Here is a 12,979-nt window from a genome sequence, read left to right on the forward strand (position 1 = left end):
CAGGAAGGACACACCCAGGAAAGATAAGGCACGTTGTTTAGGCTGAATATACCCATGTGTACCAGCGTTATCCTCACTTCTGGCTTGTTGTTACACGTACTCAGAAGGAGGATAAAATTCCATCGCAGGGCCAAAACTGAAGGCTTAACAGACCGTGGGTTTGACTTAGACAAAAGCCTAACAACTCTGAATGGTTAGTTTTTTTCCCCCCCTTCCTTTGCTCTACCATTTAGAAGTGAATAAGTAAATCAGTGCAAAATCGAAAAGCAGAAAAAAAGGTTGAGCTGTATGTTGATTGGGAATGTCTGATTGCAGTGTTCAGCCAGAGTTAACCCTCTTCTGCATTCTTCTTTGCCTTGTTGGTTGTCGCCTTCGGCATCAACCCCCCCCCCCCCTGCTGCTGTAATCAAATGGTTTCATTGAAACTAATGACAAGGCTGTGCTTTTTAACAAAGTGCCATTGTTCGTGTAAATGTGGCCCTAAGTGAAAGACGGGTAATGACAGGCCAGCGTCTGGCGAGGGAAGGCGAACAGCTCTCTCTCGTAAGTGTTTAACTTCTGTTGACATTATTCTTAGCAGAAACCGTTCATGTTCTGGAAATCAATTATGTGCAGCGATAAAAGCAGTTTAAAGCCTTTATTTATTTAAACAAACACTTTCAGAGATTTGTAAAAAATAATCATTTACAATATTTGTCTTTGCACTGAGTGACTTTAATCAGGATTTCTTTTGTTTACTGCAAATACAAGTAATTAGAATCAAAGATTGAAACAGCGTTGGCCGTAAACTGCGGTCCAGATTGAGACCAGAAAATGATAATTGGCCATGTTCCTCTAGAGCGTTTCCTCCGGTGTCACTCTGCGGCTGATGGGACCAGCCCCTTCTTGGCACCCTGGTGATAGTGGCTCTCCAGCTTCCCTGCAAGGAGGAGGGAGAGGGGCAGGGGGAAGAGGAAGGGTGGGAGGAGAGAAAAGAGGAAGGGATGAATCAAAACACCATCAAAGGGACAGAATGACCTTTCTGAGAGCTCAAGCTGCTGATTACAGGCGGCCTCGGGTTGATGCACAGAGACATCGAGATGATGAAGGAAAAGACCAATGAGGCCTTTTATTCGACAGCAAAGACTGGGAAATGGCTTTTGTTGGCAACAAAACAGCATGTGTTTAAATTCAGTGGTTTGTTACAGACCTGATTTACAGTACTATTCAAGGCAACAAAACGCTGACACAATAAGATGACTCCAAATGCTACAGTGAAGAAACATACAAGCGCTTTTGTTTTCTTACATTTAGACAGCTGAGCTGAATACAACGGTCTATTTGATTGAAGACAAGGTTTTTATAACAGTTTCACTGTATCCAGTAGATCTTTATAAACAGAGGAAATTAAATGTTTTTGAAACCAAAAATACGTGTTTTTATTTTAAGTTTAGAAAAAAAACTTCAGATTATCAAAACAATCTTAATGTCAAGATCACAATGCATTTATGAAGATCTAAACACTAGATTCAAAAAAGATGCCGTCATCAGCATAAAATGCAAATGTTAATTGAAAAAAATCAATACATTCATATGTATGTTGAAATAATTTACTTGTGACCATTACAGATCCCTGTGGAACACCTTCATTTAGAAACTAGACTGGTTCAAGATTCCTACTGTCCATTATGGTGGGGAACGTTTATACTTATGTTTCAGAAATGCTTTACATGTTTTATTATTATTTATTATATATACATTACATATTATTTCATACAGTTATTCATAGTTTTGTCCACTTTGTTGCTTCCTACTCAATAAAAAAGTAATACAGCTTCATTGTTGAAGGCATGTTCTGTAAATTAAATGGTGCAAACTGAAATAATAATCTTTAATTCCATAACATGAAAAACGGAGTGAATACTTCTGAGGTATATTAGCATAGCATATACAGGATGATGCTTGTAGTTTTTTTTTGTGAGTGAAAATTTTATTCTTTCACAAAACAATTTCAAGCTAGCCCGATATGTTTACTACAATAATCTACTGACTGAGGCAGCAGAAAGAGTTAAAGTTAATCCACCACTGAGCTGCCAAGGAAAGAAGTCAAAAAGCTGAATTGGGGCAGCAAATGTAAAACTATATGTCTGTATAAAATCACTAGACCCTACAAATAGGTCTTATAGTAACATTTAGCTAACATTACCATTCTAACATTACCAATGGTATGACGTTGCTCTACGTAGGTCGTTCATGGCTGCTCGTTTTCCAATTACTCAGACATGCATGAATCCAGCAAAATATCACTAGGGGCATGATTTTGATTTAGGAATGGCATCATGACATAGTTAAAAGATCAGAAAATGCATTATATAGGCCCTTTAACTTTGTCTTGACTTGTTCTTACAAAACAATTTCTGTAGTAACACAAAATATGCAATTGTCTTTGGTTTACAGTTGTAGCTGATCAGTTCATATACAACTATACATTCAGCAGAAATAGTCTACAAAGGAGAAAAGAAGATGATGAGCACAAATTAATGAATTAATAAAGAATTATTTTATTCTTTTTAAATCCTGTTGTTGGAAGAGGTAAACATAGCTGCATACACTTGATGATTCCTTGAGTGTCATTTTAAGACCTTAAAAGTGCACGGTTTTTATTCGATGCTCACAAAAGATTACGTGTGCGCCGGGGAAGAATGCTTGCAGAGATGAAACAGATCAGACTCTCGAGGAAGGATTTCAGCACATTGCTTTTCATATAAATGCTCGTGGAATCAACAAAACCCCTGCAGCCACTGACCAGAGCCGACCTCCTAATCTACCGTAACTGCAACCTTTTTCTGTCAATACAGCATCTCCAGTATTGATCACATTTCTCCATTAGAGCTCATCCTCCCAAACTACGCTCTGCTGCTTTGTCCTTTTCTGCACAACAACCCCTGCTGGATTCCGATAACCCGTGTCGACCTTGTCCTTAACTGCAGAGCAAATAATAACCCTGTGTGTCACTACCTCACACAAGCCTCCTGTTTGTCAAACCACGGCATTATCTGGTTGTTTTTTTTCTCCCAATGGCTGAGACGGGGGGGAGAAATGATAAAACTGTGACAGGCAGGAGCTGTAGTTGTCACTTGTGCTCTTTTTTTTTTTCATGTTGTCACGTTATGGCTGAACTCTGTGGGTAGCAGCAGCATAAACACGGTGTTTAGCATAAGCGCTGTTTGCTCACCATTTCCAAGCCTGTCTGAATGGCTGTCAGTGTGTGTCAGTTCTGCCGTGAGCAAGTGCTGCTTAGGCGTAGAAACCCCTCAGGATTTTTCATTTGGCGAACGCCGCCAAAAAGGTTACCCAAGATTACTTTAATGACACGTTCATCTTAACAGAATTTCGTTTGGAGTTTAAAAGGCTTTTTGAAACATTCAGCAGACAAGGGCCGGGGAGTAGATCCACTGCAGCGTGTCTGTTAGGGGGAAAATAAATATTAGATGGTAAGAGCCCAATTACTGTATCATAAAGCCCAGAGATGGCAGTTGTACTCAGCAGAGCCGGTGTCGGAGTGGTGTTGTGCCAGCATACGCAGACTTTCTCTTCTGGGAAGCTAATCCGTCTAACTCCTCCAACTGGTTCTGTCCTCCTTAGCTTCCTTTTGGGTGCTGTACAGGGGAGGCGAGAGCCTCATTTCTTATTGTGGAAAATTTGCTGTGGCAATTTCTCTTGTCATAACACAGTGACATTTCCATGAAATGCTGTGTGTCAGCAGAAGTGCAAACAAGATGATTATCAGAGTCAAAACAAAGCATGGCGGGAATGAGCACTTAGTTTCAGCTCAGTTAGCCCCTTCATGAATGCAAACCAAAACGTTCCTCTGCAAGCATCGTGTTGAGCGCTGCCATGCCCGTACTTGATGGACAAGCTAGAGGGAAATGTAAACGCATTCACAGGTTTATGTGAATGATGTTCTTAGAAACAGAGAGGCATCACAGATGAATCGTTTAATGACCACTGAGCCAGACAACAAGCTGAGAGCACAGCAGTCTTCCTCGCTTCTAGAGGTTGCTTATTTTTTGCAGCATTATGGTTTATTAAGCTATGGTGTGCTTTTATATGACATCATCACGGTTCCTGTTAACCATGTTTAAGGGCACACAATACGTAAGACCAAGATTGCCAGATAAACAAGGCAAAATGTCTTTGCCATTGTAAAATGTGGCCATTATTATAAACCAGGAAGAAAAAATAGAAATTTTCAACACAAAAGCAATGTTAATTATTTTCATAAATGGCACTGGTTATATAGTTTCAATCTTTTTTAGTGCAACTTCTATTACAAAAACAAGCTTGCTACAATTTGATGTTTCATGATGACCTGTTTGTATAGGATGTGGATTTGTGCGGACGTCGTAATCTGTGTTGACTGGCCCATAACAAACATCGGAAACACAATCAATAGAAGTAATCTTAAGTATTCTGAAAATAATGTAATGTTATATAAAATTATGTGCACTTTTTGAAATATTTATCTCTCTAATCCATCACTATATTTTACTGCCAAGAGTGGTAGACTGATACACAATGGTAAACAAATTGGCAAATGGATCCAGGGCCCACAGGATGATTTGCATGATTCAACACTGGAGTCGGTCCGTGCCAGCTTGCATGACTTCATAAGCCCATGTATATTTTAAAGGAAAACACGCAGAATTCATATAGCAAACAAGACAACTTTAAATTTCAATGCAAAAGCTTGTTTACCATCATTACAACAAAACCAGGTGTGTCCTTAGGCTACACCTAGATCTAATTCTATCAATAATACTCTTAAAGATGTGTTTTGGTGTTACATAGGGTTGATGTTAAACCAATTTGTTCTCCGTTTGTACACCATATTTTATCCATATGTTGCCATTTCATCCCAAAACTACGTTCCTTTCGTATTGATAAACAAACCCTTTTATGTCACAGAATGTGTAATGTATCCAACTTTATTCACAGCATTTCACTTCTCTCCGCCATTACTGTTCCCGTTGGAACAATTCTCTTCAACTCACAATGAATCATGGGATAGGGTGGGCCATGAAGGATACACAGTACCTATCCTTCAAATTGGGGAAAAGGAGGATACATTTGTCAGCCGCATTTGAAGAAGCCTTACAAGGAGTCGTGAATTGGGACAGCCTTCGTCGCTCTACTGTGATGTAACCACCCTAGAAATGTAACCTTAATTGAGACGCACCCATTTACTGACGATGTGACGTCATACATCACTGTGAGGATGTGCGTCCAGTCCAAGATCCTTTTGGACAAATAACAATAACAAACCATGGTTCACTTCACATCTGAAGAAGTTGCGTAGAAACAAGGAAGAGGCTTACAGGAGTGGGTGCAGAGTCCTGTATAAGTAGGCCAACTAAAATAAGCTACGGCAAGAAGCTAAAATACAATCTCCATCTGAATACCCTAAATAATAATAACTTCTAGCTCCTGCCCCTTGCTCCTGTTCCTTGAGCTTTCATGGGGTCAACAGTAAGAACTCTTTCATGGATAGGAAAGGAGTTTCGGACTGCTATGCGAAATTTGGACAGCCTTTAAGTCAGACATCATTACGTGATGGAAACGCTCAAGGATGATGCCAGTGAAATCCGGGCCTACAGCCTACTGAAAAGGAACTACTCTCTTCTCTTCGGACATTTTTGTTGATTTCTGTGAGGGGGCTGTGCTGATACATCATGCGGCACAAAGGATTGTGGGATACCTTAAGGGTTCTTAGCACCAGTAAGGTGCATCGCGGGGTTCCTAGACGAAACTAGCTGTGGGAGGGGGCATATAAGCTGCTTTTCCTACCTCCTTCCTTACTGACTGCGCTATTCAGACAGCACTTATCATGGTGACCACTGACACACTTCCACTTTGGCTAGAGTCTTTGGTCTATAAGGGTATTTGGATTGAGCCACAGTTTTTGAACCAACAAGCCAGCTAGAGTTTGGAATGGTTTGAGAAACACAAACACAAAAGCTCCCCATGCACCAACCACCTTCTCCTCCTCAGACCCCTTACCTGGATTTATGATCTCTGAGAAAGATGTTAATAGGCTCTTTCAGTGTCAAAAGATCAGGAAAGCTCCAGGAATTGACAATGACTACCCATCATGCCTGAGAATGTGATAAGACCAACTGCCCCCCATCTTCCCTCAGACCTACAACTAGTCTCTGGACCTGTGTGAAGTTTCCTCTCGCATCAAACGGTCCACCATCACCCTGGCCCCCAACAAACGGACCATCACAGGGTTAAATGACTATAGCCCCATTTACACTACCCTTGTTAAACCGATCCATGCCGAGGTTGGACCGAGGTTGGATCAGTTAAACGTGCCTAGCTTGGTTCTGACGACCGTTTACACGTCACGCTAGCACGGTTCCTCGCCTCCTAGTGACGATCTACGGTACTCCTGCTCTCTAGGATTGAAGGAGGGACTCAAGCAAATCAAAATAGCGGTGCCCGAAACATTCAGGAAGTTATGCTTGGTTATAATTGATTTTTGCGGAGAGTCAGGCGAAGACTTACCTGACTCCGCCAGATAGATTTGCTCCGCATATCCATCTGGAAACCTTCCGTTGAAGTAATTTTGGGAAGGGGCGAAAATACTGGTTAGCTGATTGGCCTATGTTGGTGATAGACGGGCCAAATGAACCAATCAGATTCGTCGTCGCATCTGTTACGAGCGACGGCGAAAACACAACCACAAGCCAAGCTACTCTTGCTGCTGCAGGTAAAGGCTCGTTAGCTCAGCAAAGAAATACTCTGTAATTCCGATAAAACTTGCTCGATAGCCACGCTAACGCTAGTTTCATCGGCTGAAGCCGCCATGTTCTTTAGACTGAACTGTCGCACTTCTCGTTGCGTCACACCTCAACCCGCCTCAAAGCCAACGCTGATTGGACGTTCGTTTGGTGAACGGCTCCAAATTTTCTTTAACGGAGAGTAGCCAGACTGATCTGCGAGTGAAACCTTGAAAGCTCGCGAGATCAGGATGGTCTCACGAGGCTAGGCGAAGACGGCAACCTTTGGTGAATTTACTTGACAGAGTTGGCTTTTGGGACGTGGATAAGACAAACAAACGTCTAATAAGGATTTACAGATGCAGGAAACAATGACAGACGTTGAGGTTCATCACGCTGCTAAGCAGAATCATCACTGGAAACCGTGTGGCATGTTAAGGAAGCTAGTATTATTATGAATGTCTGAAACCGCAAAATTAATCAGCTGACTGTAAGGAGATGACGCGGTCTGCTCATGCGCTCTTTGTTATCTGAGAACCGAGCCACTGAAAAACCGGGCAGAGCCCACGCATCGAACTGGTCTAGATTTAGCACGGTCCGGCACGGTTCAGTTCAGTTTGTGATCCATTTATCCTCGATAGTTATCTCAGTTACCGAGCTCGGACCGTTCTCGGCACAGTTAAAAAAGGGTAGTGTAAATGGGGTATATGGGTCTGTAGCCCTGATGTCTGTGCTCATGAAATACTTGAGTGATGGTTGAAGGAGAAGGAGATCACAGGCCCCCTGCTGGACAGCATGGACTTTGCTTACAGGCAAACAGGTCGGTAGATGATGCAATCAACCTGGGACTATACTTGATCCTGCACCACTTTGACCACCAAGGAAGACATACCAGAATCCTGTTTGTGGACTACAGCTCAGCCTTCAACATCATCAACCAGCCATCCTCCACCAGAAGTTCACTCAAAAAAGAAAATGCACATCAGACATGTTTCCATTTACTGGTTTGTAGCAAATTAAACAGGCGGCACAATGTAATGTCATCATACATTGATGTTGGCTGTAATAAACCGGAAGTGGAGGTTGCTAACTAGCATGGACCACAGACCAGTAACGAAGCGAGGTATTAATGAATATTTTTCATGGATGAGACTAAGAAACGCCAGAGTCTCTTCGTCGGTCTACACCTACCTGTTACTTGCTTCCAGCCCTGTTTACGAGCATTATGGGAATATCCGAAAAGTCGTAAGGTAATGGTTTGCTACGTCAGAACTGATTGGACAAATGTGTTTCCATCTCCTCTTGAGCGCATTCACTGTTTTTCAAAGTCAAAAACCACCTCAAGTGAGCGAAAAACTATTTTTTGCGAAATTTAGTGAGTTCATTAGAATGTTGCTGTTTCTATTAACAACTTCTAATGTGATACTTCAAAATGCGCATTAAAATGTTAATGGAAACGGGACTGCTGGTGAATCCCAGGGGTGTACCAAAATAGTTTGAAGGTGGTGCTTCTGTAAGGTCCAAACAAACTCTAGAGTGGTTTAAGGTGTGAAAGTGCTCTGCTTGAGTCAAAGGTCTTCCCACAGCTAGGTTTGTGTTGCATTATTGGATGCGGTAGAGTAAAAAGTAAGCAGTGGCAACACGTCTTTTTCTTAAAGCATAAACACCAATGCAACTTTCAAGTGTTTTTTTCAAAATCATTCGGTATACTTATCAGATTATTTTACCTGAAGTAGTACCCAGAAACACCAATTCCAACTCATCAACTGATTACTACCAAAGAAACGTACTAAATTTGTGAAAATGCCCTTAAAAGCATTGGAAAAAACTAAATCAATACCAAAATAAATTTTAATTTTAATAATGGAGTTGATGAGGGTCTATTTCTTCTGGCTCTCCTGCAAATGTTTGCGAGATGCAGTGACTAGTATGATGATAGTATCCTGCTTAAAATTTAAGTTGATATTCCGACATGCTTTTTACCCATTTGTTGCGCTGCAAGAAACGTTTGTTTACATCCAAGATCGCTGAATCTGAATTTTCTAACAGAATGCATTAAGTAATGTAGCAAGAAGGTGTAAAACAATCTAAATTATTGATTGTAAAAGTAGGTAACATCTTATGGGAGACTGCTTCCTTTAATACCTGAAAGAAGCCTGGGTTGAAATTACCTAATTTTGATGACCTCTTCTTTGTTAATTCCTCCATGTGTTTGAGATTTTTACATTAGCAGTTTGTCATTCAACATGGCGGTGGGTATTTTAGCAGGTGATGTCACTAGAAACACCATGCCCACCTGATAATTTGAATAACTAGCTTTAGTCTCTAACAGGTTAGTTTCTTTTAGCAGCTTCTAATAATCCGCACTCAATCTTGTCTTTATTTCTCTTTAGACACAGACTATTTAACATTTTAACACTATTTAGCTGAAAGGAAAGTGAAAGTAAGGATGTGGTGGTTTTTGAACGGTTCCAGGAGAAAACAGGTGTTGGAAAGGTGACAGCTGCACGCTGCTGCAACATCTCGCCAACACGCTAGCATAGATATGACAGTACTACTGTTGTTTCACATCCCTTTCAAGTATTGTCTCAGCTTCGAGAGGTGATGCCAAAGTAAAAAAAAAAAAAAAAAGCACCAGGTGCTGGCCGCAATAAAAAACCAGAAGACTTGTTGGTTGAGCTAAAACCACACTTTGGAAATGTGGCCTAACCGTCTGTTGCAGATAGCCACAGAAAGCCATTTATAGCGTCAGCTGAAGAGCTGCACCGTGTGAACAATGAGACACGGCTGAGATGGTTAAGGCTTTTAGATGAAAAAAAAAAAAAACCCGGTTCCCAGCTTTCTAAAAGGTAAATGTAGCAGCAGAGTGTGGTGATCTTTCCCAGGAGAATCATAACTTTGAATGACCTCTTTAGCATACAAATGGTTATGTGATCCTTTGCTACAATAAAACTGTTTAAACTCTGCCTGTGGAGGACAAGGAAGAGAGCAGAGCTGAAGTAGATCTGAAGAGAAAAGCTGGAACTGAAACCCGTCTGATCCCAGGACGGGGTAAGTGGTACCAGGACTATGTGAAGCTCGGCACTGGCTCTGCAATAAATGAAAGGCAACAGTTTGGGAAGCGTCTTTCATGCAATTATCTAGACTCATTAAAATATATCCCTCAGCAAACAGCAGAACAATAACAAGGTTTTCAACAACTGTTTGCTGACAACCGAGAACAACAAGAGGGAGTGCAAACCCCGGGCCTTGCAACAAGATACCAGGAGACTCAGTCCAGAAATGTTAAATATTCCATGTGAAAAAGCGACTTTTGTTAATGGCTCTGGAGCTGCTGAGCAGTCGCATTTCAAAATAGGTGCTGTGGAGTCAAGAGAGCTTTAGGGAACGCAAGTTAAAGAAGAAGGCGAGGCGTGAAAGAGTGGGCGGAAAAAAAACAGAGAGACAGCAAAAACGAGACACGAGGGATAAGGAGAAGGAGGGATGGGAGAGGGAGCAACGGAGGACACAGCGGTGGAGGCAAAGAGAGAGAAACAGAAAGGCAGGACCATCGATTGGCTGAGATAATTTCCCATTGATTGCGGCACTGTTTGGAGATTGCTAGAGAGAGGTTTATTGCCCGCGTGCTGCAGCTGGGGAGAAGGCCATAAAATAAGCACAGGTTGTCTGCACAGGGCCAGCTCCATCATCAAGACCATAAAAAAAAAAAACACACACACACTGAGCCACACAGACACACTTAGACATCCACTAAACTTAAATAGTCTCTTCCAATAATAACAAATATAACTGCCCGCATACTATTACCACAACAGATAATGGGAAAGTACAGCTCATTGCAGATGGAAAGCGGCTGCACATAATCTTTTGAAAATCCAGGGGCAGGAGTGCAAAGAGTATTTATTAGAATGAAATAGAGGTCCACTGACATCCTCCCGGACATCAATAACATGCAGTCCATCAGCCTCCTTGCAATAATAATCACAGGAATAATTGGCTGGTTGCTGTTTCTTTCACAGAGAGCGACTGCCCACGCACTGAGGAATAAAGAGGATGAATCCACTTTTCCTTTTGTATCTTTTTATCACCCATCAATCCCAACGCACCTGAATAATAAACCCAGTACAGCTATGCATAGAGCACACGCTTTAAACCACATGTTAGCACACCTTCTGAAGGCACACCGGCAGGAGGAAATTGCTTCATGCCTAGAAATTATGACAGAAAGGGGAGATAAAATAGTGCACAGGCAGCTCTCTGATTGAATGTAACACCTTGAAAAGTATCTGTTTCAGTGATTCCCAATGGGTTCCTCCACAAAAACCAGCTCAGTCTGTCAAAAGGAAACTGAGGAGAGAGTACGAAGCAGCTGAAAAGGTAAAAGGGCTCTGATAAACCTGAACTTAATGGCAAGATTCAGTGGTTTGAACATAGATGTGGAGCTGAGAAATATACCAGCAAGCGAAATCAAATATGGGCTTTTTGACAGCGTTTAATAGGCAATAAACCTACAATTCAGACATTTGTTATCTACAAGATGTCATTTGGAGTTTTGTGAGTATTACCTAAACCTCTTCTATATGATATTGATTTTTAAAGAGGAAACTATCTCAGATTTAACATTTCTTTCTCATGAGTATGCTGATCAACAGGACTGTCTCTGAAACTGCTAATGGAGTTTTAGATCTTTTTTTAATGGATCTTTATTTTATTTAAAATGAGTCAAAGGGAATACACCTTGTTTGTAATAAGGGTTGCACTTTGTGTGTAACTAGACAGCACTGTGGGGTTACCCAGGGATATAGTAATGGACCACTAGTATTTTTTACTTATGTTGAGTAGGCTCTTAGCTAAATGTTTGAAAAGAAATTACAGCTGTCAAGATCTACGGGATTCCTGGAGATTTTATATTGATGAAAATCTGATTTGTAAAAAACTAATTAAAGAAATAATAAATACATCAGATATTATTATAAGAACAGTAAGTATATGGTCAACTGAACTCTTCTAATTTCATACCATGGTTTAATTTATTTCCATCTTTCATACATCAATACAGCGTTGGCAAGCATTTTTTAACAGCTCTTCATGAAATTATTCCAATGTGGTCTGTTCAGGATTCAACCTAAATACATCCTGTGCCTCACCTGTTGATTTGATCTAGGAACTCCAGATTTTCATAATGTATACGTTTTTTATTAAATAAGCATTTGTATTTAATTTAATAAAGTAAAAAAATCTAAACTTTTAAGGCTTAAAGCTATAGTTGTTAATCATGTTAAGAAGTACTTTTGTTATACTGGGTGAAATGGTCCTTGCAGCCTGACAGCAGTCAATACATTAGAAATGAGAAAGAATACAAAGAGACAAGAACATATCCTGTTTTGGCATGACTACAATGGCTTCCAGTTGATTTCCGAATAAATTTTAAAGTTCTTTTATTTGTTTTTAAGTGTTTGAATGGTCTTGCCCCTCAAATGTATGGTCCCTCACGCACAATCAGGTTGGCATATCATTTACTGTTGGTTGTCATAGAGGAAGATGAGAGGTGAGCGAGCATTTTTTAGTCGCTGCCTTCAAACTGTGGGATAAGCTGCCTCTGCAAATTAGACAGGCTGACTCACTTGCTGTTTTAAAATTTCTTAAAAACACATTTCTCCTTGGCTTTTAACTTAATTAGAGAAGTCGGTTTTATTTTTAAAAAATATTGTTTTTATTTTATTATTTATAATTATTTTTATTAGTTTTATATTTCTGTATGTTATTTGTTTTTATTGGTGTATAGCACTTTGGTCAACTGTGTTGTTTTTAAAGTGCTTTATAAATAAAGTTGCATTGTATTGTATTATGTATTCAGAAAAAAAGAGGTTAAAAAAATGTATCTCTCTGGGAGCTGCTGGCCTGTAAATACTGACCAATCCTGCCATTCGGTCCGAATGGAAAGAACCAATCGGATGCCTTCGAGTCTCATCCTAACCACAGTCCCCTCTGTCCCTCAAGTTCCTGGGGAAATCGCCTTATTTAATGGTTGTCTGACATGCCAATAATTGTAGAAATTAAGTTTTTGGGTGTTCTTATTGACAAACATTTGTTATGGAAATCTTATATAAATCATACAAAAGGTAAAATATCTAAAAGGATTGCTGTGTTAAATAAGGTCAAGGATATTTTGAACAAAAAGGCTTTGTATATTGTAAAACTAACTGATTGTACCATGC

General features: G+C 40.4%; 1 protein-coding gene across 1 annotated transcript in view; it reads right to left on the reverse strand.

Moving 5' to 3' along the window:
* Nucleotides 1–692: 692 nt before the first annotated feature.
* The window catches only part of trip4 (thyroid hormone receptor interactor 4), a 119,180-nt gene continuing 106,893 nt past the window's right edge, over nt 693–12,979 (reverse strand). Inside the window, exon 13 of the mRNA XM_012850857.3 lies at nt 693–919. Within this exon, the coding sequence (XP_012706311.2) occupies nt 855–919 (65 nt within the window). The 3' untranslated portion in view covers nt 693–854. The remainder of the gene's footprint in view (nt 920–12,979) is intronic.

Source organism: Fundulus heteroclitus, chromosome 4, assembly GCF_011125445.2.
Source record: "Fundulus heteroclitus isolate FHET01 chromosome 4, MU-UCD_Fhet_4.1, whole genome shotgun sequence".
Classification (NCBI taxonomy): domain Eukaryota; kingdom Metazoa; phylum Chordata; class Actinopteri; order Cyprinodontiformes; family Fundulidae; genus Fundulus; species Fundulus heteroclitus.